General features: G+C 42.0%; 1 protein-coding gene across 1 annotated transcript in view; it reads right to left on the bottom strand.

The window, feature by feature from the left end:
* Positions 1–18,063, bottom strand: part of LOC125465764 (receptor-type tyrosine-protein phosphatase delta-like) — a 472,774-nt gene that overhangs the window by 53,920 nt on the left and 400,791 nt on the right. Inside the window, exon 28 of the mRNA XM_048559575.2 lies at positions 15,159–15,278. Coding sequence (XP_048415532.1) covers positions 15,159–15,278 — 120 coding nt within the window. The remainder of the gene's footprint in view (positions 1–15,158; positions 15,279–18,063) is intronic.

Genomic DNA, 18,063 nt, shown 5'->3' with positions numbered 1-18,063 from the left:
GTAACACTGTATTCTGCACTTTGTACGGTATGATTTGCCTATACAGCATGCAAATCAACACTTTTCACAGTATCTCAGTACATGTGACAGTGATAAAGCAATCAGTCACCTGCATGCTGGTACGTGTTTCATGGACTAGAGCATCCAAGTCCCCTACCCTGCATTTTTTTTTAAGAGTCCCCCTCTATTTAAGTAAAAGTCTATCTTTTGATTCTTCCTACCAAAGTGTACTTTCCTACATTAAACTCTATCTGCCAACTTTTTTCCCACTTGCTCGACCAGTCTATCCCCTTGCTGATTCTTTATGTCCTCATGACAACATTCCCTTACTCTATTTTTGTAGCATCAGCAAATTTGGATGGATTTATGCCTTGTCCCCTCCTCTAAGTTATGAATGTAGATAGTAAATAATTGTAGTCCTAGGACTGATCCCTGTGGCACTCCACTAGTTATGGCTTTCCGGCCTCATAAAGATGGTGGTTAGAAAATAACTGGCTGAACGACTGAAATGAAAAATGTGAAAAAATAGCATTTTCATTGTTTGTGAAATACATAAATCAGATTGTAGATAATAAAATATAAATATTACAGTAATTCTTGATGAATAGTTTATCATTTAGCTTTATGAAAATTCTGAATATAGTTCATGATTTATGATAGCATCAGTTTTCATGCATCTTTGTCTGAGAATTCAGATTTGTTTTGTCAAAAATTGTGCTGTGCCACACATGATATTTGCTAAATCTGTCCTGTCCCAGCAGTTCAACTTGTTCAGTTTTGAGATAACTTTTGTAAGGACCCCACAGTTGAGCTACCTTGCGTTGATAGCTCACTACACACTTCTTGCATTGAAACAAATGCACCTCAGACCACCTGTCCGTCTGCGTTCATCATCTGCTGTGTCTACTCTTCCTCTTAGTCACATTGACTTCATTATCTAGTTCCTTACAGGCTGCAGTTATTATCTTGTTACTACCCACTAACCTCTGCATTTGGCTCCATGTTCTTCTGTGACTGAATGAGGCTGATAGCGGAACTAGAAGGCATGAGCTTTAGGGTGGATGTGCAAATTGACTATCGCACTGTGGTAAAAAAACATGTTCAATGGGGCTTGATAAACGCAACGTAGTATAGTCAGTGGGATTGACTCTATTCTGTGCAGCAAAGAGTGAGAGTCTGTAACTGTGGAACCCATTGCCACAGAAGACTGCTAAGGCTAAGTCATTGAGTGTATTTAAGACAGAGATAAATAGGTTTGTGGACTAGTAAGTGCATCAAGGGTTACAGGGAGAAAGTAGGAGAATGGGGTTCAGAAGTATGTCAGCTGTGCTTGAATGACAGAGCAGACTCAGTGTGCAGAATGGCCTAATTCTGCTCATATATCTTAGGGTCTTATTTGCTCAGATGGGAAAAGACCTTGCGGTGGGAGGTGGAGAATCTAGTCATTGTAAGCAGGACAAAAAAGGAGTTTGTGAATAGTTGTAATGAGGAATTTGGCACCATGAAGCAGAGCCTTCAATGTCATAATCTCTGGATGCATAAAGTGTTGGGCAGAAAGGCTTATTTCCATGCAGTGTGCCGCCAAGATTCCTTCTCCAGACAAACATATCCATCTTCTTTGCGCTCAATCTGACTCCTACAAGCAGGGAGCTTTCCCCCCATTCCCGTTAAAACCAGTTGTGCTCGGATCCCTGGATGCCACATTTGGTCAAATGTGGCCTTGATGTCAAGAACAATCACTGTCGCCCTCACTCCCTCACCTCTTTTGTCCATGTTTGAACCAGGGCATCAATGAGGCCAGGAACTGGGTGGCCCTGGTAGAAACCCAACTGAGTGTTAGTGAGTAGGTAATGCCTTTATTTTCACCTACTGTAGTCCCAATCATGCAACTATGTCAATTGCTACCCCTGCCAAGCGCTGGAAGCCTCCCCAGAGTTATCCAGACAGCAGAAAATTTGTTTCAGGAAGACGAGGACCTGCCCTGTCAAATTTCATGTGGATGTGCTGTTGCACATGCACAGAGCGTGATTAAAGGGAGTCAGCATGGCTTTCTGAGGGGCGGGTCATGCCCTACAAATCTCATTGAGTTCTTTGAGGAGGTCATGAGACAGGTTGACGAAGGTCGAGCAGTGGATGTGGTGTACATGGACTTCAGCAAAGGATTTGATAAGGTTCCCCACGGCAGGCTCATTCATAAAGTCAGGAGGTATGGAAATCAGGGTGACTTGGCTGTCTGGATTCAGAATTGGTTGGCTGACAGGAGGCAGAGAATGGTTGTAGATGGTAAATATTCTGCCTGGAGGTCAGTGCTGAGTGGTGACCCACTGGGCTCTGTTCTTGGGCCTCTGCTCTTTGTAGTTTTTATAAATGACTTGGATGAGGAGGTTGAGGGGTGGGTTAGTATGTTTGCTGATGACACAAAGGGTGGAGGTGCCATTGATAGTATCGAGGGCTATTACAGGCTTCAGCAAGACATTGACAGTATGCAGAGGTGGGCTGAGAAATGGCAGATGGAGTTCAACCCGGATAAATGCGAAGTGATGCATTTTGGAAGGTCAAATTTAAATGCTGAATATAGGATTAAAGGCAGGATTCTTGGCAGTGTGGAGGAACAGCGGGATCTTGGTGTTCAAGTGCACAGCTCCGTCAAAGTTGCCACACATGTGAATAAGGTTGTTAAGAAAGCATATGGTGTTTTGGCTTTCATTAACAGGGGGATCGAGTTTTAGAGCCACGAGGTTATGCTGCAGCTCTACAAAACCCTGGTGAGACCACACTGGAATATTGTGTCCAGTTCCGGTTGCCATATTATCGGAAAGATGTGGAGGCTTTAGAGATGGTGCAAAGGAGGTTTACCAGGTTGAGGAGGTTGACTGAGCTTGGACTTTTCTCTCTGGAGAGAAGGAGGAAGAGAGGTGACCTGATCGAGGTGTACAACGTAATGAGAGGCATGGAGAGAGTCGATAGCCAGAGACTTTTCCCCAGGGCAGGATTGACTGCCACGAGGCATAGTTTTAAGGTGTTAGGAGGAAGGTGTAGAGGAGATGTCAGAGGGAGGTTCTTCACCCAGAGAGTTGTGAGCGCATGGAATAGTTTGCCAGTGGTAGTCGTGGAAGCGGAGTCATTAGTGACATTTAAGCGACTGCTGGACATGCACATGGACAGCAGTGAATTGAGGGGAATGTAAGTTAGGTACGGTTATTTTTGGATTGGGATTATTCCACGGCACAACATCGTGGGCCGAAGAGCCTGTACTGTGCTATACTTTTCTATGTTCTATAGATAGAAGAAACAATCAGATCCAGCTCTCCTTTGACACTGACAACCTCCTCAGTAGGGTCTGGGGACTGTTAAGCAGTTACCCATAAATTGATCTTAGGTTGCTTTTTGGATATTCAGGGCAGTTGACTTGAAGAGGTGGGCCAGTTTAAAGACACCTCCACATTAGAAGCAAAATATCGCAACTGTGTTCTGTAAAGCAAACTTAACTCTTGTGAAATAATATATATTCATACTAGCCAGCCTCCTGTGAGGCTGCTCGTGGTAAATCAGCAAATATATTCAATCACATGATGTCCGAAATAAGAAAATCCAATAGGCAGTGAACAATGCAAGAATTTTTAATGCAAGATTAATTACTTGAAGATAGTAAATTACTGGAGATTATTGGGATGGATTTTTGATTAAGAATTGCAGGGTACTGGAAGTCCAGAGTACAAGCCCGAAATGTTATTTTCTAATAAACTGATACTAATCTCTCCGCCCTCAATGTACCATATTCCTAACGTTGTCTGATTTTCTCTGCACTGTCCTTTACGTTATCTGGTTGAACCACCAACCAGTCAGATGGAACATCTTTTGACAATAAAATGTACGTAATAATTTGCAACGGTTTTTCGAACATGCTCTAATTAACCTCGAACCTCCCTCAGGCAAGGAATGGTTTGACCGGGAGGGACAGGGAATAAAATCACAGTCATTTCTTCAAAATGGTCTCCAGTGTTTTGGGGGGGGTCTGAGACCATTGGGTTTGGTTATGATGGTGTTTGTGTCCTGTTAAGCCCCTTTACCTAAAGATGAAGCAAGGTCATGACTGGAGAGATGTTAGCGAGTAGTCAGCAACGTGAGGGCAGACTCCAAGCAGAATCCACCATCTTTTGAGCATAGGAGTAGCTTTGGGGCTGACAGGTGGCTAGAACTGAGAAAAAGAAAACTGTTCTTACCAACAACAAACAGCAAATTAAGTGCCAGGGCCTTTTCACATGGTTCACTTATTTGTCACGAAACAAGAATTCTCTTCCAAGGAGCCTTTTGCAACAAGGTCTTCAAAGTCCACTGTGCAATGGGGAGATGATGGCCAAGTGGTGTTATCACTGGGCTGTTAATCCAGAGACCCAGATAATGGTCCGGGGTCCCCGGGTTGAAATCCAGCCACGGCAGATGGTGGAATTTGAATTTCATGAAATACATGGAATTGAGAATCTAATGTTGACCATGAACCGACTGTCGATTGTTGGAAAAACCCATATGGTTCATTGATGTCCTTTACAGAAGGCAACTGCCATCCTTACCTGGTTTGGATTACATGTGACTCCAGACTCACAACAATGTGGTTGACTCTGAACTGCCCTCTAGACAATAAATGCTGCCTGGCCAATGATGCCCTCATCCTGGGAATTAATTTAAAAAAAACTTTTGGGGTGGAAGCATGCCTCCCCTGCTTTGGATGAAGCCCAGTTTGATCTGTTAGAGCAGATCACTTAAAAACTCTCATCTAAAATCATTGCTGCGTCTGCAGAATATCCTCCTCAATTTACATTACCAAGGATGGACGACTCTCAGATCTCCTGTACTCTGTAAAGGATTGCTAATGTTTATCCCAATTGCAGTATATTTCATAATATTTGGGAACTAGATCTAGTGGCTCCCAGTAAGAAATGAAGAAGCTTCTAACCTTAATCATTTTGAACAGGAAGGCCTCAACAATCCAACAGTTACATGATGCCATAATTCACATGAGCCTAATTCTGGTATGGCCAGAGAGCTATACAGCGTGGAAACAAACCCTTCAGTCCAACTTGTCCATGCCGACCAGAAATCCTAAATTAATCTAGTCTTATTTGCCAGCATTTGGCCTGTATCCCTTTAAACCCAGCCAATCGTATACTCACCCAGATTACTTTTAAATGTTTTAATTGTACCAGCTTCCACCACTTCCTCTGGCAGCTCATTCCATACTTGCACAATCCTCTCAGTGAAAAAGTTGCCCCTTAGATCCTTTGTAAATCTTTCCCCTCTTGACTTAATCCAATGCCCTCTAGTTTTGGATCCTCTCCCCTGGGTAAAGGACCTCAGTTATTCACTCTATCTATCTCCCTTATGATTTTATAGACTTCTATAAGGTCACTCCTCAGCCTCTGATGCTCCAGGGAAAATAGCCTCAGATTATTCAGCCTCTCTCTATAACTCAAACCCTCCAAACCTGGCAATATCCTTGTTAATCTTTTCTGAATCCTTTTGTCTGTCCATCTTGTTGTTTTATCCCCCAAGAAAACTTCCGTGACAAATAAGTATAAATTCTAAGTGCAAATCAACAGGACACGCGATGTTCCAGAATAATTGGTTCTTCCTGCTTCAGCTGATGTTAAAAATATTTTTGCTGAAGTGGAGTGTACTGATGATATCACTGGAGGATTTGTCTTCATGGGTTATTGAAAACTGTGCTACCCTGAAGTTTAGGATTCAACCTCTGTGACTGATTACTGTGCTTCCTCACAACCAGCCAACCTGTATCAATCCCCAATCAATTTACTTCAAATGTTCAATTCCAGAACGCCAGTTGGTGAAGGATAGAAATGGAGCCAATTTGACACACTTTTTAAAAATTTATTTGCAGAGTTACATATTGGCCTGTTACCCATCTCCTAAAACTACAGCCGCAGCTGCAGCCTGTATGTATTTATAAATAAATTATTTTTAATCAATCTGTTTAGACATGACTCTGGGGCAGATGGGACCTGAACCTAGGCCTTCTGGCCCACAGATAGGAACATTACTATTGTGCCACAGGGTCCTTTACAAGGGCACAAGTGAATCCCCAGGAAATGTCCACCACCTGCCTAGAATTAAACATGGCTGTAATTTAATATTAACAAACAGCAATTACTGAGGGGAGTTGTCTGGTGTAGTAGTAATGTCCCTACGTCTGGGCCAGAAGGCCCGAGTTCAAGTTCCACCTGCCCTGAGGCGTGTTGTGACTTGTCTGAACAGATTGATTAAAAGAAACTGTCCAACCAAAATAGAAATTCACACCCCAACTAAAACAGACAAATAAACCAAAATAGAAATTGCTGGAGATCCTCAGCAGGTCTGGCAGCACCTATGGAGTGAAAGCAGAGTTAATGTTTTAAGTCTTCTGATCCTTCTGCAGCATCCACAGTTTTTTTTTTCATTAAAATGGACAGATATCTCTTGAACACATCCAAAGCTGATACTGTGCACATTATGAGGGAAGGAATAAGTGGAGAATAATTGATTATTGATTTAAAAATAAAACTTATAATGTACATTTACTTTTCAGACATGCATAAAAAAAATCCTGTACAGTAAAAGGCTGCCCAGTCCAACTGAAAACACATTGTGTATTCCATCCTTCATACTCAGTTATCGTACACTCCATTGAACTGGACCAGACACAATGGGACAAAAATGACACAAGGATTATCCAATTCATTGTCAAAGCTCATTCCATGTTCACTGCCTTGCATCAAGCCAACCTGACCAGAATTTCAGGAAACCTCCACCTTTCTGAATCCTTTGCACAGATACTGATCCATTATCCTGCTTAGATACATGGACCTGGCAACAGACCAGGTTTGTCAACTGATCGTCAACTCCTATCTAAGTGTCGACCACCTTATCGCAGTTACAATCTTTCTATTTTGTTTTCTATTTTTTCAAAAGCACTGCTCTAAACGTTCCACTTTTATTGCTGCAGTTACATTGGCCTATTCATTCCTCTACACTAACTTATCCACACATTAGGAGTCATCACAGTCACGGGCTGTCTTTCCAACATCCTCAATGATGTAGAACAACATGAATGCCGCAGTCTCTCCTCTTACAGCATTGTATCTGCTCCTTTACCCCTTGAGGGCTCCTTTAGCCCATGGGGCCTCCTTCCCCCGAAGAAACCCCCTTTGCAGACAGGGTCTATTTGACTGTTCCAATTGCCCTCCTTCATAGTTACCACCTGCTGTTGGAGGTTCCAATACACAGTTGCTTGAAACTTGTCATCCCATTAACCACACATAGCCCATAATGACTGCTAAGCAGTTGCTTGCTGAACAAGTTCTGTGTCATCAATGGTTCGAATGTTTGAATCAACATTAGGGGCAGTGATCTCTTCAAAATTCTTTTCAATCTTCTCTTACAGTACTTGTTGACTAGAGGTCTTGTGCCAGTATATAGTCTTCGATGAAGTTTACCACCTGCATTCATAAGCGACCCACCTCCAAGAAAACTCAGGCTGTTACAAGCCTGCGATCCACAGGTTAAGCCTTGTTTAGAAGGCTTAGACTTTCAAAAGATGCCATTCCAAACAAGCAGTGGGGGTCTCTATAAATACATAAGAATGTCATTTGAGTTCCACAATGCCCCTGCCACCTTCATGAATTTGATGGATAAAACCGTTGGCAAGGCTAGATAATATCTTCGCCATTTGTCACAGTTTAGCTTGTAAGTCAAACCAGGGAAGTGCTCGCTTTTCTGGACAAACCCAGGGCAGTTTGTTACCAAGGAAAGCATTACTCCTGATGATGAACTGGAGTTGGATAGTGTTGCAGAATCTTGGAGTGACCCGTGTATAATGAATCAAGGGAGTGCAGCCAAGGTGGGACAGGTCTGTTCTCACCCTAGAAAACATCACCAGGAAGTCCTTCCAAGGAGGGAACAACCGCCTGAAGCAACAAGTGCTGTCGATTATGAGGTTCCTGGAATCCTGACCACCCTAAACTCCCAACATAGGTAATCTGCCAGAAAGCTTGAATCCCCTGGAAAGTACCAGTACAGATAACACTGAAAATGTCTTCTCAGGAAAATGCTGGTTAACACCCAACCATTTGCCTGGATGAGTGATGCGAGAAGGAACAGGCAGATAAACAAATCCACAACTCAATGAAAACCACTCCCTTGATGAACCTTAATATGCCTCCATGTTTGTAATAACCAGAGGCCAGTGGAATAAGGAACATCTGCTTTCTGATCTTTGGGCCTCCCATGCCTTCAAATCTCATGTTACATGGAGAATGACAGTTAATTACACTCATTGGGAAATTGGATTAAAATATAGGAGATGAATAAGCAATGGCAAACATTTAAAGATATAAATCATAATTCTCAATGAATATACACTTCCTGGAAAAATGAAAACCTGATTCAGGGAGTTGTATGCTGATAGCAAACTAGAAATGAAGAATTGTACAAAATAAGATTTACAATATTGGCAAAATAAGCAACCTTGAGGAACTGGAGGATTTTAAAAATGAGCAAATGATGACCTAGAAATTGACAAACAAGGAGAAAATAGAATGTGTGTGAGAATTATGAAGAAGTGGATTGTAAAATGCTTGCCAATAACTTGCTCAGTGACACTTAGTTTGGGTTTTGTTGGCCCACTCAGCTCCTGGCCTCATTACAGCCTTAGTTCAAACATGGACAGCTGAATTACAAAGGTGAGGGACAGTGACTACTCTTGGCATCAAGACTGTATTTGACTGAACTTGACATCAAGGATCTCTTGCAAAACTGGAGTCAACCAGAAATAAGGAACAAACTCTCCACTGATAGAAGTCACCTACTGGCTCAGAGAAAGATGGTTGTGGTTGTTGGAGGTCATTCCTTTCAGCTACAGGTCATCTCTGCAGGAGTTCCTCAGGGTAGTGTCCTAGGTCCAACCATCTTCAGCTGCTTCATCAATGACCTCCCCTTCATCATAAGGTCTGTGATGGAATGTTTACTGAAAAATGCACAATGTTCAGCACCATTTGCTACCCCACTGGTACTGAAGCAGTTCATGTCCAAATACAGCAAGACTTGGACAGGCTTGGGCTTAGAAGTGGCAAATAACTTTTGGGTCACACAAATGCCAGGCAATGACTATCTTCAATGAAAGACAATCAAATCATTGCCCTTTGACATTCAATGGTGTTATCATGACTGAATCCTCTGCTATCAATAGCTTGGGAGTTATCATTGACCAGGAATTGAACGGGATTAGCCATATAAATACAATGGCATAACAAAAAGTCAGAGACTAGGAATACTGCAGCAAATAACTCACCTTCTAGAGTCTTTCTGACTACAAGGCGTGTGGCCTGTCAAGGCCTGTCTACAGGAGTGTGACAGAATACTCCCCACTTGCCTGGATGGGTACAGGTTCAACAATGACACCATCCAAGTCAAAGTAGCCCACTTGTTTGGCACCACATCCAGAAATGTACTTTGCCTCCACCACCAATGCTCATAAGTGGCAGTCTACAAGATGCACCACAGAAATTCACTAAATATTCTTAGGCAGCACCATCCAAACTCAGGACAACTTCCATCAAGAAGGACAAGGGCAGCAGATACATGGAAACACCACCAACTGCAAGATCCCCTCCAAATCACACACTATCCAGACTTGGAAATATATTTCCATTCCTGTTCAAAACTCTCGAAATGACCTTACCCCACCAATGGCATCAGTGAGTGTCTACCTACAGCACATGGAGTGCAGCAGTTTAAGGAAGAAGCTCATCAGCACTTTCTCAAGGGCAACTGGGGATTGATAATAAATGCTGGCCCAGCCTGCGATGCCAATGCCTCATGAGTGAATTCTAGAAAAGGGTCTACAAGTATCGAAAAGGAAGAGATTACTAAAAGCAAATTTAAAAGCTAAGACATGGAAAATCATAATTCAGAATAAGGAAATGGCAGAGACACTCAGTAAATACTGTGTCTCCCTTCATAGTTGGACGGAAAGAACATATCTACAATTGTAGGGAGGCAAAGGTCTAAGGAGGAGGAGGAATCTAAAGTAATTGGCATCATTAAGGAAATGGACTGAAAAAATTCTTTGGTTTTTAATCCTCATACACTTTCCCCGCTGTTGTAATTGTGGAGAAGTATTGAGGGGTTATCTTGCTGATTATCAACCTGTTTATACAGGGCAGGAGCACTGTCTGTGGCCAGCAAGTGGGATCTGAACCTAGAGCTTCTGGTCAGAGCCCCTGCACATCCACTGGAGAAATGGGACTAAGGAATTAAGGGATATTGGGATTGGATAGAAAGGCAAACTAAATGCAGTTCACTCATGATCGTGTTGAAGGGTAGAGAAAGTTCAAGAGGCCTGTGTCACCTTCCTCCTGCTTCTTCTATTACTAATGCTAGAGATGCAGTTTACTCAGATCACAATCTACAGCTACCTGATGCAGGCAGATAATGGAAAGCTATTCCCAGCACTAACAACTACATGAGTACATAAATAGGAATAGAAGTGATGAAAAAATACTGTATTATTTAAGCAAAGGCCTATTTGAATACTCTTCTGTGATTAACTCATTCATATATTATAAATGTATGCTAGAACATGATATTTGAAACACTGTTGTCCTATGCCACCCAAAGCTTTTCTGAAATGATTCACATTCTCCATCTGTAGGTTGTTTTGTGCCAGAATCCCTGTGGTTGTCGATAATTAGGTGGATCCCTGTGGTAACCAAATTGGAGATTAATGCTGTTTATCAAGTATGATGGTACGATTAAATTCTCTGGAGCTCAGAGTGTGAAGTTGGATCACATGGAAGGACTATCTTGGTGTTTAGTGTTAATCTTATTCTCAGACACTGTTTTGTCCATCATCTACGCAGTCTCTTCAACTGGGTATCAATTCTTTCACCATCAATATTGAGCTTGCCCTTGTGCTTTTTACCAAAAACATCTTATATTTATGTAGTATCTTTAAGATAATAAATCCTCCCCCCACCCCAGATACTGCACAGTAACGCTATCAAATGAAATATGACACTGAACTACAAAGAAGATATTGTGTCACATAGCCAAAGGTTTGCGTCAAAGAGATTGGCTTCAAGAGAAGTATCTTGAGAAGGAGAATGACACAGAAAGACAGAGAGAAACACAGGGAAGGAATTCTACAGGCTGGGGCCTAGAAAAGCAATCATGCAGTAATCATGCTTGGGAATGTACAGGGCAGAATTACTTCGGATGGTTTGGGTTCGGAAGTGGTTCCAGAGTACAGTGGAGCATGATCTTGGATGGGTTTAAAAACAAAAATGAAAATATTAAAATCAAGACTTTGCTTCACTGGGAGCCAGAGTAGGTTAGCTAATGCAGGGCTGAGAAGGAATTTGACTTGTTCTGAGTTCAGACACAGAAGAAGAGTTCTTCGTCGTATGGAGCATGAGATCTTTCAGCCCTTCAAGCCCTATTTTCAGTTCTGTGTGTCAATGGTTGCAATGTAATTGTAAACCCACATTCTTGCCTACCTCTACTTAACAAGAAGAATCTGTCCAAAACTACCTTAAAAAATGCAAACATTCTGTTTTCACTGCTTTTTCAGGAAGGGAGTTCCAAAGATTCTGAGGGGAAAAAAAAACTAATTTTTGTTTTAAATGGGCAATGCCTGGTTTTTAACAGTAATCCCTAGTTCTAGTTTCTTATATTATGCACAATGTCATCACCACATCTACCCTGTCAACCTGCCTCAGGATTTTTCAAGTTTCCATCAAGTCAACTCTTACTCTTCTGAACTCCAGTGGACACAAGCTTAGTTTTCCTTATAAGAAAACTCACCCATACTAGCATTAGTCAAGTAAACCTTCTCTGGATGGCCTCTAATGTAATTACATCTCCTTTAATAAGGTCCGATTACCATAAAGGTTCTAACTTTGCAACATTTCGCCTTGCCTGAGATATGGTGGCCCTCAGGTTAAACCACCACCAGCCATCTCTCTCTAATGAGACAGCAGCACTATGATACAGTGGAACTATGGCAACTTTACCATTATCTTTAATAGCGTAAGTAAAACTAATCATAGAATCTCTACAATGTGGAAGCCATTCAGCCCAATGAGTCCACATGACCCTCTGAAGGGCATCCCATCCAGACTCACCCTGTCCCTGTAACCTTGCATTTCCCATGGCTAACCCAACTAACTTACAGATCTCTGGACACTATGGGTAATTTAGCATGGCTAATCCACCTAACCTGCACATATCTAGGCTGTGGGAAGAAACTGGAGCATCCACAGGACACCCATGCAGACTCAGGGAGGGCATGCAAACTCCACACAGTTGCCAGAGGGTGGAATTGAACTTTGGTCCCTAGTGCTGTGAGAGAGCAGTGCTAAGCACTGAGTCATCGTTCCACAGTCATACTGTGCACCGTATCTCAAATACAGTCTCACCTGTGCCTTGCATAACTGAAGCATAATATTTTTGTGACAAATTACAAAATTCTATTGGGTTTCCTAATTACTTGTTGTACCTACAAACTAACACATTTTGCAATTCAAGCACAAGAACATCCAAATCCCTCTGTATCTCAGAGCTCTGTAATCTCTGATCATTTAGATAATACGCTTCTTTCTAATTTTTCCTGACAAAATGGACAATTTCCGTTTTTCCCCACATTAAGCTCCATAAGGCACATCTTCACCTACTCACTTTCCTATCCATATTTTTCCATAACCTGTGTCTTCTTTTCTTCCTGACATTGTGTCTTAAGCAAATTTGGCAATCATACTTCCTGTCTTATTATCTAACTGATTTATGTAAGTTGTAAACAGCTGAGGTCCCAGCATAGATCTCCATGCCACACCACTTGCTACATCATAATAACCTGAAACTGATCCATTTTCACCCACTCTCTCTTTTGAGTTGGCCAGCTAGTCTTCCATCTAAGCCAATAACCTACATCCTACATCACGAGTTTCTATTTTCCTCAACAGTCTATGCACCTTCTCAAATGCTTTCTGTAAATCTATGTACGGTACATCCATCAGTTCTCCATTATCCACAGCACATGATACTTCCTCAAAGAACTCCAATAGATTGGTCAAACATGATTTCCCTTTCACAAAAACACGTTGACACTGATCACCTTAAAATTATCCAAGTGCCCTGTTATAACTTCTCTAATAATAGCTTCTAACATTCCTCCTATGACAGATGTTGAGCTAACTGATCTGTAATTTCCCTTTTTCTGTCTTTTCCCCCTTTTTGATAAAAGAAAGTTACATTTTTGATATTTCAATCAAATGGCTATGTCCCCATATCAAGGGAGTTCTGGAAAACTGGGTGACCCAAAGCTGTTGGCATTTGGAGATGGGGTTAAAACATGGGGACCAGCCACAAATGCAATGGAATAGCTGAGTCTAGAATAATGAAGGCAAGGATGAAGACCTCAGTAGCAGAATAACTGAAATGCAGATGAAATTTGACGGCGTTATAAAGGTGGGAGAGATGACATAAATACAAGGTTGAAAGCTCATCTCAGGATCACGCATGACAAAAATGTTAAAAACCAACTGGTGTAAACCAACTATTATCAGGAAGAGGTATAGAATTGATAGTTAGGGAATGGAATTTTGAGCAGGGACCAGAAACAATGGCTTCAATCTTACCAATACCATCAGGCCAGCCTCACCAGCACACACAATCAACCACCAGCTCACATGCAAAAAAACCTCCACACTACAGTACTTAGCAAGGCTTTACTTACTTGAGTAAATCAAGTTTCTTTGTCCACTACTGTCTCAGGCTTGAACCACTAGTGTGTCTTTTGACTCTGAAGCAGAAGATCATACACTGACATTTCAGTGCTGCACAGGAGGGGTGTTTCACTATCTTACAGATGACACCCTGTCTGTCCTCTTGTGTGGGCGTTAAAGATCCCATGTCACTCACCTTTGCTGTGTATGTGAATTCCTGTTGTCTCCAATCATTGCCCATAAGATTGTGAAATTGTTTATCACCTTCAGTTTTTGATTCCACCAACCATCTTTTAACACTCAGGTTTATTGTAAGCTAACTGCTGCTTCCTTTTCTATTTTTCTCTACTAATGTTTTTAACCTGGGTAACATTCCTGCCTTGGCATGTCATTTTCTCAGTCTGTAGAAGCCTCACTCTTTACTGATGAGCAATGTCTAAATAAGTGATGTTCTTAATTTGAGAACATTCAGGAATTTCCAGGCTTCCGCTGTACAAGAGTTGATGTTTAATAAAAGGCAAATCAAGTCTGACTACTCTTCTAAAGCTCTTCAACAGGTAACAAGGGGTAGTGTGGTGACATGGATTAATTAATGTCTAGTCTCAAGTTGAACATTCAAAGATGTCCCCACTGTGCGCAATGATGAAGGATTAAGAATGAAAAGCAAATGCATTCTTTTCCATATTGGTTCATCATAAGACCGTAGACCATAAGACACAGGAGCAGAAGTAGGCCATTCAGCCCGTTAAGTCTTCTCCAGCATTCAATAAGGTCATGACTGATCTGATAATCCTCAATTCTACTTTTGTTGCCTTTGTCCTATAACTCTTGATTCCCTTAGGTCATTCATATACCAACCAATTATAAATTCTGATGAGGTGTCAGGCCACATACACATTCTTGGTTTTTTGACCAAGCACAAAATGAAGCTTCTCTTACTATTTTAATCCAGTACCAGAACACATTAAAAGGCTATAGACTTGCAAAAATTATTTGGTCCATTGAAGGCTATTTGTTCCTGTGTTGCTCCAGGGCCCGGGGGAACTAGTTCACAAAACTGAGATGCTTCAGTTCAATTTTCTGTTATATTCCCTACGATGCGTTGCATCTGTTTCAGAATCCATGTGGGGGCTTTGTAAAGTACTCTACTGAATTCCAAATAGCCTACTCCTGTTCTTAATTTGTATGCTGGTACGTTGGGTTAAAGGCCTGAGCTAACTGGAGTATGCGAGACATATTTAACGACAGCATTTAATTATGTTTTTACTTCTCCCAATGTTTAATCTTTTCACATTCCTCACAGTCTCATACCTTTTCCTCATTCTCAACTCATAAACAACCATAGCTGGTCTTGCGTATGTTAAATGCATTTGAGAAGTTGGTTACCTTGTGAAGACAGAAATTTCGAACACAGAAGGTGGCCAGCTCGATGGTGTCCAATAGTGTCACTTGTATCATTCCATAGGTGTCTGTTCCTCGGCCAGGCCAGTACTGGTCACATTTCACCTGCACAAAGGCACATAACAAAAGTCACTGGAACGTTTGTAGATGGCAGGGTAATTAACTGTACAGAGAGACTGGGTACACACAATGAATACAGATAGCTGTACAGAGACACTGGGTACACACAGTGAATACAGATACCTGTACAGAGACACTGGGTACACACAGTGAATACAGATAGCTGTACAGAGACACTGGGTACACACAGTGAATACAGATACCTGTACAGAGACACTGGGTACAAACAGTGAATACAGATACCGGTACAGAGAGACTGGGTACACACAGTGAATACAGATACCTGTACAGAGACACTGGGTACACACAGTGAATACAGATACCTGTACAGAGAGACTGGGTACACACAGTGAATACAGATACCTGTACAGAGACACTGGGTACACACAATGAATACAGATACCTGTACAGAGAGACTGGGTACACACAGTGAATACAGATACCTGTACAGAGAGACTGGGTACACACAATGAATACAGATACCTGTACAGAGAGACTGGGTACACACAGTGAATACAGATACCTGTACAGAGAGACTGGGTACACACAGTGAATACAGATACCTGTACAGAGACGCTAGGTGCACAGAGTGGATACAGATACCTGTACAGAGACACTGGGTACACACAGTGAATACAGATACCTGTACAGAGACACTGGGTACACACAGTGAATACAGATACCTGTACAGAGAGACTGGGTACACACAGTGAATACAGATACCTGTACAGAGAGACTGGGTACACACAGTGAATACAGATACCTGTACAGAGACGCTAGGTGCACAGAGTGGATACAGACACCTGCATAGTGACACTGCACAGATACAATGGATACTGATACCTCTATAGACACACTGAATGCTAGCAGATGTAGGTACTGATATGGAGAATATATAACAACCTGAATGGTTGTAGAAATGTAGAATTTTCAGAACTGTAGGACTGCATTAGGTAATAGAGACAGTAAAAGGTTATGCCTTGAACACTTACTTGAGCATAAAGATGAAAATTTTACATTTGAGGCATTGGTTACTGAGTACTAACTGTGAGTTCGGGTGCAGGCAGAAGAGTTTTGTATGATTACAAATCAGTGGATACCAAAGGCTGGCCAGTCTGGGAGATGAGATAAGCCTGGTTGTGGGCTTCAGCAGAGCATGGCTGGAGTAAGGATGGAAAGAGACAGACATACCGGGTGCATATTGTAGTACAAACACTACTGCACTAAGGAATTTTCAGCAATTGCAGTAGCAGAGTCAGAATTATATGAGAAAGGGCAGTTTAACTTTACTTCTGTCTTGTGATAATAGAGCAAAAATATAGGTTTAAATTCGTGAAAGGCATATTTCAGCAGGACAGTTCTTTAGGGTGTAATATGGACCATGCTGCTGGATACAGTGAAAGAAATGAAAATCCTTTCGTATTTGCACGATAGGCTTTCAGCCCATTTTGGACGGGGAGCAACAAATTCACAGACAGCTTTTCTCACCCATATCTAACTAGATTTTGCAATATTGGTTTAGATTTTATTGTCATGTGTACTTGAGTACAGGAATACAGGAGTACAGGGAAGCATTTACAAAGCCACCATTCTCGGGTGCCACTTTATTCCATATAAGACAGGGTGTAAAAACAGAAGCATAAATAAAATAAACAGCCCAAAGAAAAGACAAGGTCTAGATTACTCCCTGCCTCTGCCATGAGCCCTCATCGCCAGAAAAACAAAGCCACAAGTCCAGCCCTCAGTCTGCGAACACTCAGATGCCCTGAGATTGCAGGGGATTTGAAATGAAGATAGAACATTCTGGAAACACACAGCAGGTACATTAATATCCATGAAGAGAGGAGACAGGCTAACCTTTCGAGTACAGACCCCTCGTCTGACGTTAAATGTTAAGCTGTTTTTCCTCTTCTGGACATGGGCAGCCCTGCTGTGTATTTTCGGCATTGTGGTGTTATTTGTGACCTGACATTATAAAGGCTGTGTCAGGGGAACACAGACAGCCACCTCATATGGTGAGAGAGCTGCAGGAATAAACAAGGCAGTAAGCAGCTCCTGCCGCAGTTATACTGGACAAGGTGTCCCCACCGGGAGCAGCACTGACTCAATAGAAAAGCAAATTGAATACAGGCCAGCTGCACTTTGCACCCAGCACAGCCACTCAGAGACCTTATTTGTAATTAGGTTGCATGTGCAACCATCAATGGGAAGAGGGTGCTATTGTTACAGGCAGGGCCCTCTTTTGCTGAGCTACGGCTGTTAAGAGAATGTACTAGCAGTCAGTCGATTGAAGCCTTATTTATGTCAAGGCCAGCTGCAGTAATCCATAGCAATCAACACTACATGGAGCAGATTGAGTGGAGTGGTTCCATCTACAGTGTATTTCAGAACTTGCATTTGTATAGAGCTGGAGTGCTTCACAGTGCAGTGACTGTCCCTTTGTTGTTATCCTATGATGTAGCAATGGGCCCTGACCCAAAACTATCAGTTCCTCTGGCTTTCTTCACATAGAGCAAGCAACAGATGTTAGGAACGGTCCAGAGATCTTAAATGTCCAGCTGAGTAGCCAGTTCAAAGTTCTTTGGAGCACTGCATCTGAAAGTGGTGCGAGCTGTGTTCATCCAGCTCTACATCTTGCTCACAATCATCACAGATTAAGAGCCTGCAAACATGCTGTAGGTTCGCACATGAAGAGATCCTCATCAAAATCACTCAAAACTGATGAGTCATTATCTAACTGCTGTTTGTAGCTACTTGCTGTGTGGAAGTC

This window comes from Stegostoma tigrinum, chromosome 30, assembly GCF_030684315.1.
Source record: "Stegostoma tigrinum isolate sSteTig4 chromosome 30, sSteTig4.hap1, whole genome shotgun sequence".
Taxonomy (NCBI): Eukaryota; Metazoa; Chordata; class Chondrichthyes; order Orectolobiformes; family Stegostomatidae; genus Stegostoma; species Stegostoma tigrinum.
Note: the sequence above shows the minus strand (reverse complement) of the source record. Positions and strands in the feature narration are given on the sequence as shown.